The sequence below is a fragment of the Oncorhynchus kisutch genome, unplaced genomic scaffold (assembly GCF_002021735.2).
Source record: "Oncorhynchus kisutch isolate 150728-3 unplaced genomic scaffold, Okis_V2 Okis03b-Okis08b_hom, whole genome shotgun sequence".
Taxonomy (NCBI): domain Eukaryota; kingdom Metazoa; phylum Chordata; class Actinopteri; order Salmoniformes; family Salmonidae; genus Oncorhynchus; species Oncorhynchus kisutch.
Window position 1 is genome coordinate 3,809,476 of NW_022261980.1, and position 12,500 is coordinate 3,821,975.

General features: G+C 43.5%; 1 protein-coding gene across 1 annotated transcript in view; it reads left to right on the top strand.

Annotated features, from left to right (window-relative positions):
• The window catches only part of cemip (cell migration inducing hyaluronidase 1), an 88,189-nt gene that overhangs the window by 19,462 nt on the left and 56,227 nt on the right, over window positions 1–12,500 (top strand). The window contains exons 6-10 of the mRNA XM_031812431.1: window positions 1,987–2,057; window positions 2,321–2,416; window positions 2,702–2,823; window positions 3,330–3,477; window positions 4,904–5,095. Coding sequence (XP_031668291.1) covers window positions 1,987–2,057; window positions 2,321–2,416; window positions 2,702–2,823; window positions 3,330–3,477; window positions 4,904–5,095 — 629 coding nt within the window. The remainder of the gene's footprint in view (window positions 1–1,986; window positions 2,058–2,320; window positions 2,417–2,701; window positions 2,824–3,329; window positions 3,478–4,903; window positions 5,096–12,500) is intronic.

A 12,500-nucleotide genomic window follows, 5' to 3' on the forward strand; every position in this document is an offset into this window, starting at 1 on the left:
AGTCATCTATAGTCTCTTCACTCTGACCAGCTTGATTAGTCATTTATAGTCTCTTCACTCTGTCCAGGTTGATAACAGTCATCTCGTCTCTTCGCTCTGTCTAGTTTGATAAGTCATCTATAGTCTCTTCACTCTGTCCAGCTTGTTAACAGTCATTTATAGTCTCTTCACTCTGTCCAGCTTGTTAACAGTCATCTATATAGTCTCTTCACTCTGTCCAGTTTGATAACAGTCATCCAAATGAAAGCTGGACAGTCAGGGAACATAAACAATTCCAAATCAATGGATAGAGGACTTTTTTTTGCACATTCTGATGGTGAGGAAATATAATGCATTTGAAGACTGAATACAGCAAGGCAACATGAGTTTAATACCACAGAGAATGGGAAGCTTGGCAGCAACGCCAGTGCAGTAACCCTGTTAGTGTCCAAATGATAAAAGTGTGTGTGTGTGTGTCAGTGCGTGTGTGTGTGTCAGTGTGTGTTTGTGTGTTTGTCTACTGTTGTTGAGTAAGTCACAGCTAATTTTCTCCAACATCCAGAGAACCAAAGTTTACAAGTATCCCACAGAAACATCTCCACACCACGTCCTCAGATGAGAAGAGAGAGAGAAAGACCGATGAAGGAGGAGAATGTACTTAGTCTCTTGTCGCCTATCCTTCCTGACACTTGTGCCAAACAGTGTTAAAGCAGAATAAGGAATGTATTATTTGCGGTGTGCCAGAGAACATTTTAATAAGGCAATCATTTTGGCAACAAGAAGATCTCAGCAATCCATCCTCCATGAATGCAATTGACATATGTTTACCAAAGTCACAGTGGTATTTTTGAGTGGGGGATGGTGTGTGTGTGTGTGTTGCCCTTACATGTCATGAAAGCCAATTGTTGTTGATATAATGTCTTATTTTAGACACCTTTAGAGATATATCTGGCATGCTGATCTATATAAAACGTCACATCATTTTGCTTGTCTCCGGTAACGTTGCTGTTAAATGAGAACATGATGGCTAGCTAGTGTAAAGGACGTCACGCTGCTTGATTAGCGAGTTCTTCCTCCTGATTCGGCCCATACCTGGTGCAAACTCGGGACCTCTTCAGGCTAAGGAATAAGTTTCACGCATCCCCATGTCCTACACATGCATTATAGGTAGCAAAGCTACAAGACAGCAAAATGGAACTGCTCACTACTGATGTCCCCCAAGGCTCGGTGGTAGGCCCTCTCGTCTTCTCTCTATTCACCAAGTCACTCAGTTTGTTTCAGTGGCTGGGAACTGCTCACTACTTATGTCCCCCAAGGCTCGGTGGTTGGCCCTCTCCTCTTCTCTCTGTACACCAAGTCACTCAGTTTGTTTCAGTGGCTGGGAACGGACTCCTTTTCCTTTTTTCTAAATGACCAGCTAGAACGTTGACGATGACTTTTGTTCTAATGTCAGTTCTCTGACTGTTCCTGGTGGAATCCTAATGCATAATCTAGATGGAATGTCCTGGTGTGAATATCACACAGACTCTCAGACACCTAGCACGCCACACGCACACACAAACACACACACACACACACACATCTCTCCCCTGACACTCGTGTCACTGTGTCCTCACAAGAGTGAGGCATGATGGGATTGCTACTGTAATTACCCATCCTGCCTCTGGGTTTTTCCGACAGCCCGTCACTCCTTATGTCAACATCATTACCAGGGCTAGCTGGAAGTGTGTGTGTGTGTGTGTGTGTGTGTGTGTGTGTGTGTGTGTGTGTGTGTGTGTGTGTGTGTGTGTGTGTGTGTGTGTGTGTGTGTGTGTGTGCGTGCGTGTGCGTGTGCGCATGTGTGTCTAATGTCAATATCTCTCTCCCCTCTCCTCCATATTTTTCTTTACTTTCCATCTATCCTTGTCCTCTTGCATCCTCACACTTTCAATCTCCCTATTTCTTCCCCCCCTGTCCACTTTCTGTCTCTCCACCTCTTCTCTCCCTCCTCCATCCATCTCTCCTCAGTCATCCCTGGAGTTTCATTGTGCTGAAAGGCAACGCGTCCTCTGCAGTGGAGGATCATGCTATCTATCAAGGTGAACCTCTCTCTCATCTCTCTCTCCTTTCTCTACCCTCTTCTCTCCTTATCTTTCCCTCAACCTCTCCCTCACAATATCTCTTTCTCTCCCTTTCACCCACCTCCCTCTCTCCCTTCACTTCTCTCAATCTCTTACTTTCTAGAGTATCTCTCCCCTTTCTCTCTCTCTCTCTCTCTCTCTTATTTTCTAGAATATATCTCCCCTCTCTCTCTCTCTTACTTTCTTTGTGTGTGTGTGTGTGTGTGTGTGTGTGAGAACAGGGACCAAAGCCTCCTCGGAGGCTCGTAGTTCACGCATGTTCCAGTCAGAATACGGAGAGCACTTCACCATCACCACCTCCAGCCAATGGGTGCAAGGTAACACACACACACACACTTCTGACTGGCCGTCGGGGGCATGTCATCACTGTTTGAAAGCCTTTGATTTAAATTCAGCTCAACAGAGAGGGGGGGGGGAATTCCATGCTGTGAATTCTAGCTCCATGCACACACACACACACACACACACACACACACACACACACACACACACACACACACACACACACACACACACACACACACACATTCATGCACACACACACATCAACATCTTGGCAACAGTGTGTAGGAATCCCATTGAAATGAGTGTGTGTGTCACAGAGGCAGAGTGGACTGAGTGGTTTGACAGAGATGATGAGAGAGGATCAGGAGACTGGGAGAAGCTGTCTGACCTCCACAAGGCTTACCCTGACCGCCTCTGTAGCACCCCCATAGATATACAGGTAAAACACACACACACACACAAAGACACACACACACACACACACACACACACATACACACACCTGAACAGCTGGTGCCTATAGCTCTGTAGCAGCCAAATAACTTTGGAACAATAATGTGCCAAAAGAAGTCAAAGCTTAGCTTGATCTATTTCCATTTTTATTGCCTGTTATTATGATGAGGCCACAGCAGCCAGCACTGTGTGTGTGTTCACAGATACTACATTCACTCTGCCACCATGTACGGCAGAAGCTGTTTGGTATCCACAGTGAAGACTAAACACACACACGCACACACTGTCAGTCACTTTCTGTCTGTCATACCCACACAGTCTACTGTGACAGGAAAAAGCTCACTTCTTTCTCCTCAGTGTTTTAAACAGACATTATTTTACCATAAACAAACTGCCGTCTTGGCTTGTTGTTTGGATGGCTTCTGTTAAGCACTGCTGTGACAAATGTCATTATTCTTTTCCCTCTACCTCTTCCTTCTCTCTCTCTTCCAGGCTGAGTCCCATGATGGTGTGCCATCGAACGAGACAGGAGATGTCATCTATAAGTCTGACAGGGACTACGGCTTCGTCTGTCTCAACAAGGACCAGAGCCACGGCCTCTGTCACAACTACCGAGTACGCTTCCTCTGCGGTAAACTAGGTACGGCCACCGGTCTGTAGTTGGGTGCCCGTGTGCATCTGTATGTGTGTGTGTCCACATGCATGTGTTTATGTGTGTGCCAAGTAAGTTATGAACAAATTATTGTTCACACACAGACAGAAAGAGAGAATTCACTTGAATATATTTAATATATTTATATATTATCTACCTCACTAACACATGTTTCCCATGCCAATAAAGCCCTTGAATTAGAGAGAGAGAGAGAGAGAGAGAGAGAGAGAGAGAGAGAGACAGAGACAGAGAGATCTGACACCGTTATATTCATCCATGATCCTCCTACACATCGGCACAGACACAGGACATACTGTACAGCACATGATCCTCCTAGACGTCAGCACAGACACAGGACATACTGTACAGCACATGATCCTCCTAGACGTCAGCACAGACACAGGACATACTGTACAGCACATGATCCTCCTAGACGTCAGCACAGACACAGGACATACTGTACAGCACACGATCCTCCTAGACGTCAGCACAGACACAGGACATACTGTACAGCACATGATCCTCCTAGACGTCAGCACAGACACAGGACATACTGTACAGCACATGATCCTCCTAGACGTCAGCACAGACACAGGACATACTGTACAGCACATGATCCTCCTAGACGTCAGCACAGACACAGGACATACTGTACAGCACATGATCCTCCTAGACGTCAGCACAGACACATGACATACTGTACAGCACATGATCCTCCTAGACGTCAGCACAGACACAGGACATACTGTACAGCACATGATCCTCCTGGACGTCAGCACAGACACAGGACATACTGTACAGCATATGATCCTCCTAGACGTCAGCACAGACACAGGACATACTGTACAGCACATGATCCTCCTAGACGTCAGCACAGACACAGGACATACTGTACAGCACATGATCCTCCTAGACGTCAGCACAGACACAGGACATACTGTACAGCACATGATCCTCCTAGACGTCAGCACAGACACAGGACATACTGTACAGCACATGATCCTCCTAGACGTCAGCACAGACACAGGACATACTGTACAGCACATGATCCTCCTAGACGTCAGCACAGACACAGGACATACTGTACAGCACATGATCCTCCTAGACGTCAGCACAGACACAGGACATACTGTACAGCACATGATCCTCCTAGACGTCAGCACAGACACAGGACATACTGTACAGCACATGCATTATGAATAACACACACATTCAGCAGGAGAGTTATGGCTCCTCTTCATTGGAGTTTATTCAGTTAACCTGACAGCCCAGCTGCTCCAACTGGTTTATGGGATGGGTGCGTGCGTATGGGTGTGTTTGTGTGTTTGTGCTTGTTAGTGTGTGTGTGTGTGTGTGTGTGTGTCAGTGCATTTGATATAACCAAATTGATTGACGTATTTCTCTGTCCCTCCAGTGCGTCCCCAGGCCTCCATCTCTATAGAGCATCTGTCCAACAGCACTGTCCTGGAGTTAGCTGAGCCAGCTGAAGGCTGGGGCCCAGGAGACAGACTGGTGCTGGCCAGTACTGACTACTCTATGCACCAGGCTGAGGAGTTCACCATACTACCCTGCCCTGCCTGTGGGCCCACACAGGTTAAAGTCCAAGGTGAGTGTGTGTGGGGTGGATGGTGGAGGGTGTGTACGTGTGTGTGTACGTGTGTGTACTTGCGTTGGTGTGTGTGTGTGTGCAAGGTGATGCTGCTGTAATGTCTGTACTTTGCATCAGCAAGTTAAGTCTCCTTGTGAAACATATAAGTCTAAGGTTGACCGACCTTAGACTGTTGCAATAGCAACCGAGTCAAAAGTCATAGACCTTAGACTATAGGACAACTACTAAGGCGGAAACAAGGATTCCATTTCATAACTTTCACCAATCTAGACTGTGTGTGTATCTTTATTGGGTTCCCCATTAGCTGTTGAAGAAGCAGCAGCTATTCTTCCTGGGGTCCACACAAAACATAGAACATGACTTGGAGTTTATTCAGTTAACCTGACAGCCCAGCTGCTCCAACTGATTTATGGGATATGTGTGTGTGTGTGTGTAAGCACCTTCAACCTTGCTGCCACAGCCTTGGCATGGATGGATTGATGTGTTGAATGATGGACAGAGAGACAGGGTATGTGTCCAAAATGCCACCCTATTTACTTATATAGTGCACTACTTTAGACTATATAGTGCACTATATAGGGAGAATACAGGCCTGAGAATTAAGCATAGGTAATGTTTGTATGCCCCAGATTTCTGCTTCCCAGCGCAGAAGCTTGAGCTACTAAATGACAATGGTTGAATGACAGTGGTTTTGGAACACACTGCTCATTGGAACGGACAGAGAGAAGATTGTTTATGTGCTGAAAATAGCTGTTGGAGAGATTCTTGTGAATGCATAAGTGGAAGTTGTATAATAGTGAGTTGTATGTGTGTGTGTGTGTGTGTGTGTGTGTGTGTGTGTGTGTGTGTGTGTGTGTGTGTGTGTGTGTGTGTGTGTGTGTGTGTGTGTGTGTGTGTGTGTGTGTGTGTGTGTGTGTGTTTCATTCTACCATGTGTTTTACATTTCTCACCCTCATACTCACAATAACAAGGTTAGAGTGTTCCAACTCCTAGTCAGTGTCCCAAATGGCAGCATATTCCTGACACATGGCACTACATTTGACCAGGGATCTAGTAACACTGTAAAGGGAATAGGGTGTAATTTGGGACACAACCCTAAAGCCTTCTTAAGTCCTTTTTTCTTTTCAAGCAAATGGTCCAAACCAAGTGACTTCTTTGGCCAGACAGACTCACACAACTAAAACAAGTATTCTGACACCACACCACCTTTCTTTGTCTGTGTGTGTGTGTCTGTGTGTGTCTGTGTGTGTCTGTGTGTGTCTGTGTGTGTCTGTGTGCTTCTGTGTGCGTCTGTGTCTGTGTGTGTCTGTGTGCTTCTGTGTGCGTCTGTGTCTGTGTGTGTCTGTGTGCTTCTGTGTGTCTCGTCTGTGTCTGTGTGTGTGTCTGTATCTGCCACACCATTATACAAGCATAGAGACAATAGTCAAACAAGTGTTCATTGAGAGCAGTCTGAACCTGAGAGAGAGACAGAGGAAGATAGTGAGCAATTAGATGAGATGAAGAAAGGAAGCTTGACTTACTATGAAGCTCCAGAGGCTTCTGGCAGCAAACACTGTCTAAATCCCTGTATACCTATACAACATGTTCCTAATCAGATCCCTGGCCCGAAGCACATCTCAACTCTATCTCCAAACCTGAACTCCATTCCATCTGACTTACAGGGATTTAGGCAGCACTTGCTGTGGGAAATGCTTGAATCCCAGAAAGGCTTTCTCTTCCTGGGGCCAAACATTAATCTATTCCAGGCTTCTGAAGGCCTCTGGGGCATCATAGTAAGTCATGAGCTTCCTCTCTACATCGCATTATATCTTATGTAATTGCTCTCTATCTCTCTCTCTCTGTCTCTACATCTTCATCCATCTGTCTCTCTTTCTGTCTCTACATCTTCATCCATCTGTCTCTCTTTCTCTGTCTCTACATCTTTATCCATCTGTCTCTCTTTCTCTGTCTCTACATCTTTATCCATCTGTCTCTCTTTCTCTGTCTCTACATCTTTATCCATCTGTCTCTCTCTCTGTCTCTACATCTTTATCCATCTGTCTCTCTTTCTCTGTCTCTACATCTTTATCCATCTGTCTCTCTTTCTCTGTCTCTACATCTTTATCCATCTGTCTCTCTTTCTCTGTCTCTACATCTTTATCCATCTGTCTCTCTTTCTCTGTCTCTACATCTTCATCCATCTGTCTCTCTTTCTCTGTCTCTACATCTTCATCCATCTGTCTCTCTTGCTCTGTCTCTACATCTTTATCCATCTGTCTCTCTTTCTCTGTCTCTACATCTTTATCCATCTGTCTCTCTTTCTCTGTCTCTACATCTTTATCCATCTGTCTCTCTTTCTCTGTCTCTACATCTTTATCCATCTGTCTCTCTTTCTCTGTCTCTACATCTTTATCCATCTGTCTCTCTCTCTGTCTCTACATCTTTATCCATCTGTCTCTCTTTCTCTGTCTCTACATCTTTATCCATCTGTCTCTCTCTCTGTCTCTACATCTTTATCCATCTGTCTCTCTTTCTCTGTCTCTACATCTTTATCCATCTGTCTCTCTTTCTCTGTCTCTACATCTTTATCCATCTGTCTCTCTTTCTCTGTCTCTACATCTTTATCCATCTGTCTCTCTTTCTCTGTCTCTACATCTTTATCCATCTGTCTCTCTTTCTGTCTCTACATCTTTATCCATCTGTCTCTCTTTCTCTGTCTCTACATCTTCATCCATCTGTCTCTCTTTCTCTGTCTCTACATCTTTATCCATCTGTCTCTCTCTCTGTCTCTACATCTTTATCCATCTGTCTCTCTTTCTCTGTCTCTACATCTTTATCCATCTGTCTCTCTTTCTCTGTCTCTACATCTTTATCCATCTGTCTCTCTCTCTGTCTCTACATCTTTATCCATCTGTCTCTCTTTCTCTGTCTCTACATCTTTATCCATCTGTCTCTCTTTCTCTGTCTCTACATCTTCATCCATCTGTCTCTCTTTCTCTGTCTCTACATCTTTATCCATCTGTCTCTCTCTCTGTCTCTACATCTTTATCCATCTGTCTCTTTCTCTGTCTCTACATCTTTATCCATCTGTCTCTCTTTCTCTGTCTCTACATCTTTATCCATCTGTCTCTCTCTGTCTCTACATCTTTATCCATCTGTCTCTCTTCTCTGTCTCGACATCTTCATCCATCTGTCTCTCTTTCTCTGTCTCTACATCTTTATCCATCTGTCTCTCTTTCTCTGTCTCTACATCTTTATCCATCTGTCTCTCTCTCTGTCTCTACATCTTTATCCATCTGTCTCTCTTCTCTGTCTCTACATCTTTATCCATCTGTCTCTCTTTCTCTGTCTCTACATCTTTATCCATCTGTCTCTCTTTCTCTGTCTCTACATCTTTATCCATCTGTCTCTCTTTCTCTGTCTCTACATCTTTATCCATCTGTCTCTCTTTCTCTGTCTCTACATCTTTATCCATCTGTCTCTCTCTGTCTCGACATCTTCATCCATCTGTCTCTCTCTCTGTCTCTACATCTTTATCCATCTGTCTCTCTTTCTCTGTCTCTACATCTTTATCCATCTGTCTCTCTCTCTGTCTCTACATCTTTATCCATCTGTCTCTCTTTCTCTGTCTCTACATCTTTATCCATCTGTCTCTCTTTCTCTGTCTCTACATCTTTATCCATCTGTCTCTCTTTCTCTGTCTCTACATCTTTATCCATCTGTCTCTCTTTCTCTGTCTCTACATCTTTATCCATCTGTCTCTCTTTCTGTCTCTACATCTTTATCCATCTGTCTCTCTTTCTCTGTCTCTACATCTTCATCCATCTGTCTCTCTTTCTCTGTCTCTACATCTTTATCCATCTGTCTCTCTCTCTGTCTCTACATCTTTATCCATCTGTCTCTCTTTCTCTGTCTCTACATCTTTATCCATCTGTCTCTCTTTCTCTGTCTCTACATCTTTATCCATCTGTCTCTCTCTCTGTCTCTACATCTTTATCCATCTGTCTCTCTTTCTCTGTCTCTACATCTTTATCCATCTGTCTCTCTTTCTCTGTCTCTACATCTTCATCCATCTGTCTCTCTTTCTCTGTCTCTACATCTTTATCCATCTGTCTCTCTCTCTGTCTCTACATCTTTATCCATCTGTCTCTTTCTCTGTCTCTACATCTTTATCCATCTGTCTCTCTTTCTCTGTCTCTACATCTTTATCCATCTGTCTCTCTCTGTCTCTACATCTTTATCCATCTGTCTCTCTTTCTCTGTCTCGACATCTTCATCCATCTGTCTCTCTTTCTCTGTCTCTACATCTTTATCCATCTGTCTCTCTTTCTCTGTCTCTACATCTTTATCCATCTGTCTCTCTCTCTGTCTCTACATCTTTATCCATCTGTCTCTCTTTCTCTGTCTCTACATCTTTATCCATCTGTCTCTCTTTCTCTGTCTCTACATCTTTATCCATCTGTCTCTCTTTCTCTGTCTCTACATCTTTATCCATCTGTCTCTCTCTGTCTCTACATCTTTATCCATCTGTCTCTCTCTCTGTCTCTACATCTTTATCCATCTGTCTCTCTCTGTCTCGACATCTTCATCCATCTGTCTCTCTCTCTGTCTCTACATCTTTATCCATCTGTCTCTCTTTCTCTGTCTCTACATCTTTATCCATCTGTCTCTCTTTCTCTGTCTCTACATCTTTATCCATCTGTCTCTCTTTCTCTGTCTCTACATCTTCATCCAGCTGTCTCTCTTTCTCTGTCTCTACATCTTCATCCATCTGTCTCTCTTTCTCTGTCTCTACATCTTTATCCATCTGTCTCTCTCTCTGTCTCTACATCTTTATCCATCTGTCTCTCTCTCTGTCTCTACATCTTTATCCATCTGTCTCTCTTTCTCTGTCTCTACATCTTTATCCATCTGTCTCTCTCTCTGTCTCTACATCTTTATCCATCTGTCTCTCTTTCTCTGTCTCTACATCTTCATCCATCTGTCTCTCTTTCTCTGTCTCTACATCTTTATCCATCTGTCTCTCTTTCTCTGTCTCTACATCTTTATCCATCTGTCTCTCTTTCTGTCTCTACATCTTTATCCATCTGTCTCTCTCTCTGTCTCTACATCTTCATCCATCTGTCTCTCTCTCTGTCTCTACATCTTTATCCATCTGTCTCTCTCTCTCTGTCTCTACATCTTTATCCATCTGTCTCTCTTTCTCTGTCTCTACATCTTTATCCATCTGTCTCTCTCTCTGTCTCTACATCTTTATCCATCTGTCTCTCTCTGTCTCTACATCTTTATCCATCTGTCTCTCTCTGTCTCTACATCTTTATCCATCTGTCTCTCTCTGTCTCGACATCTTCATCCATATGTCTCTCTCTCTGTCTCTACATCTTTATCCATCTGTCTCTCTCTGTCTCGACATCTTCATCCATCTGTCTCTCTCTCTGTCTCTACATCTTTATCCATCTGTCTCTCTCTCTGTCTCTACATCTTTATCCATCTGTCTCTCTCTCTGTCTCTACATCTTTATCCATCTGTCTCTCTTTCTCTGTCTCTACATCTTTATCCATCTGTCTCTCTTTCTCTGTCTCGACATCTTCATCCATCTGTCTCTCTCTCTGTCTCTACATCTTCATCCATCTGTCTCTCTCTCTGTCTCTACATCTTTATCCATCTGTCTCTCTTTCTCTGTCTCTACATCTTTATCCATCTGTCTCTCTCTCTGTCTCTACATCTTTATCCATCTGTCTCTCTTTCTCTGTCTCTACATCTTTATCCATCTGTCTCTCTTTCTCTGTCTCTACATCTTTATCCATCTGTCTCTCTTTCTCTGTCTCTACATCTTTATCCACCTGTCTCTCTTTCTCTGTCTCTACATCTTTATCCATCTCTCTTTCTCTGTCTCTACATCTTCATCCATCTGTCTCTCTTTCTCTGTCTCTACATCTTCATCCATCTGTCTCTCTCTCTGTCTCTACATCTTTATCCATCTGTCTCTCTTTCTCTGTCTCTACATCTTTATCCATCTGTCTCTCTCTCTCTGTCTCTACATCTTCATCCATCTGTCTCTCTTTCTCTGTCTCTACATCTTTATCCATCTGTCTCTCTCTCTGTCTCTACATCTTAATCCATCTGTCTCTCTCTCTGTCTCTACATCTTTATCCATCTGTCTCTCTTTCTCTGTCTCTACATCTTCATCCATCTGTCTCTCTCTCTGTCTCTACATCTTTATCCATCTGTCTCTCTTTCTCTGTCTCTACATCTTTATCCATCTGTCTCTCTCTCTCTGTCTCTACATCTTCATCCATCTGTCTCTCTTTCTCTGTCTCTACATCTTTATCCATCTGTCTCTCTCTCTGTCTCTACATCTTAATCCATCTGTCTCTCTCTCTGTCTCTACATCTTTATCCATCTGTCTCTCTTTCTCTGTCTCTACATCTTAATCCATCTGTCTCTCTCTCTGTCTCTACATCTTTATCCATCTGTCTCTCTCTCTGTCTCTACATCTTTATCCATCTGTCTCTCTCTCTGTCTCTACATCTTTATCCATCTGTCTCTCTTTCTCTGTCTCTACATCTTTATCCATCTGTCTCTCTTTCTCTGTCTCGACATCTTCATCCATCTGTCTCTCTCTCTGTCTCTACATCTTCATCCATCTGTCTCTCTCTCTGTCTCTACATCTTTATCCATCTGTCTCTCTTTCTCTGTCTCTACATCTTTATCCATCTGTCTCTCTCTCTGTCTCTACATCTTTATCCATCTGTCTCTCTTTCTCTGTCTCTACATCTTTATCCATCTGTCTCTCTTTCTCTGTCTCTACATCTTTATCCATCTGTCTCTCTTTCTCTGTCTCTACATCTTTATCCATCTGTCTCTCTTTCTCTGTCTCTACATATTTATCCATCTCTCTTTCTCTGTCTCTACATCTTCATCCATCTGTCTCTCTTTCTCTGTCTCTACATCTTCATCCATCTGTCTCTCTCTCTGTCTCTACATCTTTATCCATCTGTCTCTCTTTCTCTGTCTCTACATCTTTATCCATCTGTCTCTCTCTCTCTGTCTCTACATCTTCATCCATCTGTCTCTCTTTCTCTGTCTCTACATCTTTATCCATCTGTCTCTCTCTCTGTCTCTACATCTTAATCCATCTGTCTCTCTCTCTGTCTCTACATCTTTATCCATCTGTCTCTCTTTCTCTGTCTCTACATCTTCATCCATCTGTCTCTCTCTCTGTCTCTACATCTTTATCCATCTGTCTCTCTTTCTCTGTCTCTACATCTTTATCCATCTGTCTCTCTCTCTGTCTCTACATCTTAATCCATCTGTCTCTCTCTCTGTCTCTACATCTTTATCCATCTGTCTCTCTTTCTCTGTCTCTACATCTTAATCCATCTGTCTCTCTCTCTGTCTCTACATCTTTATCCATCTGTCT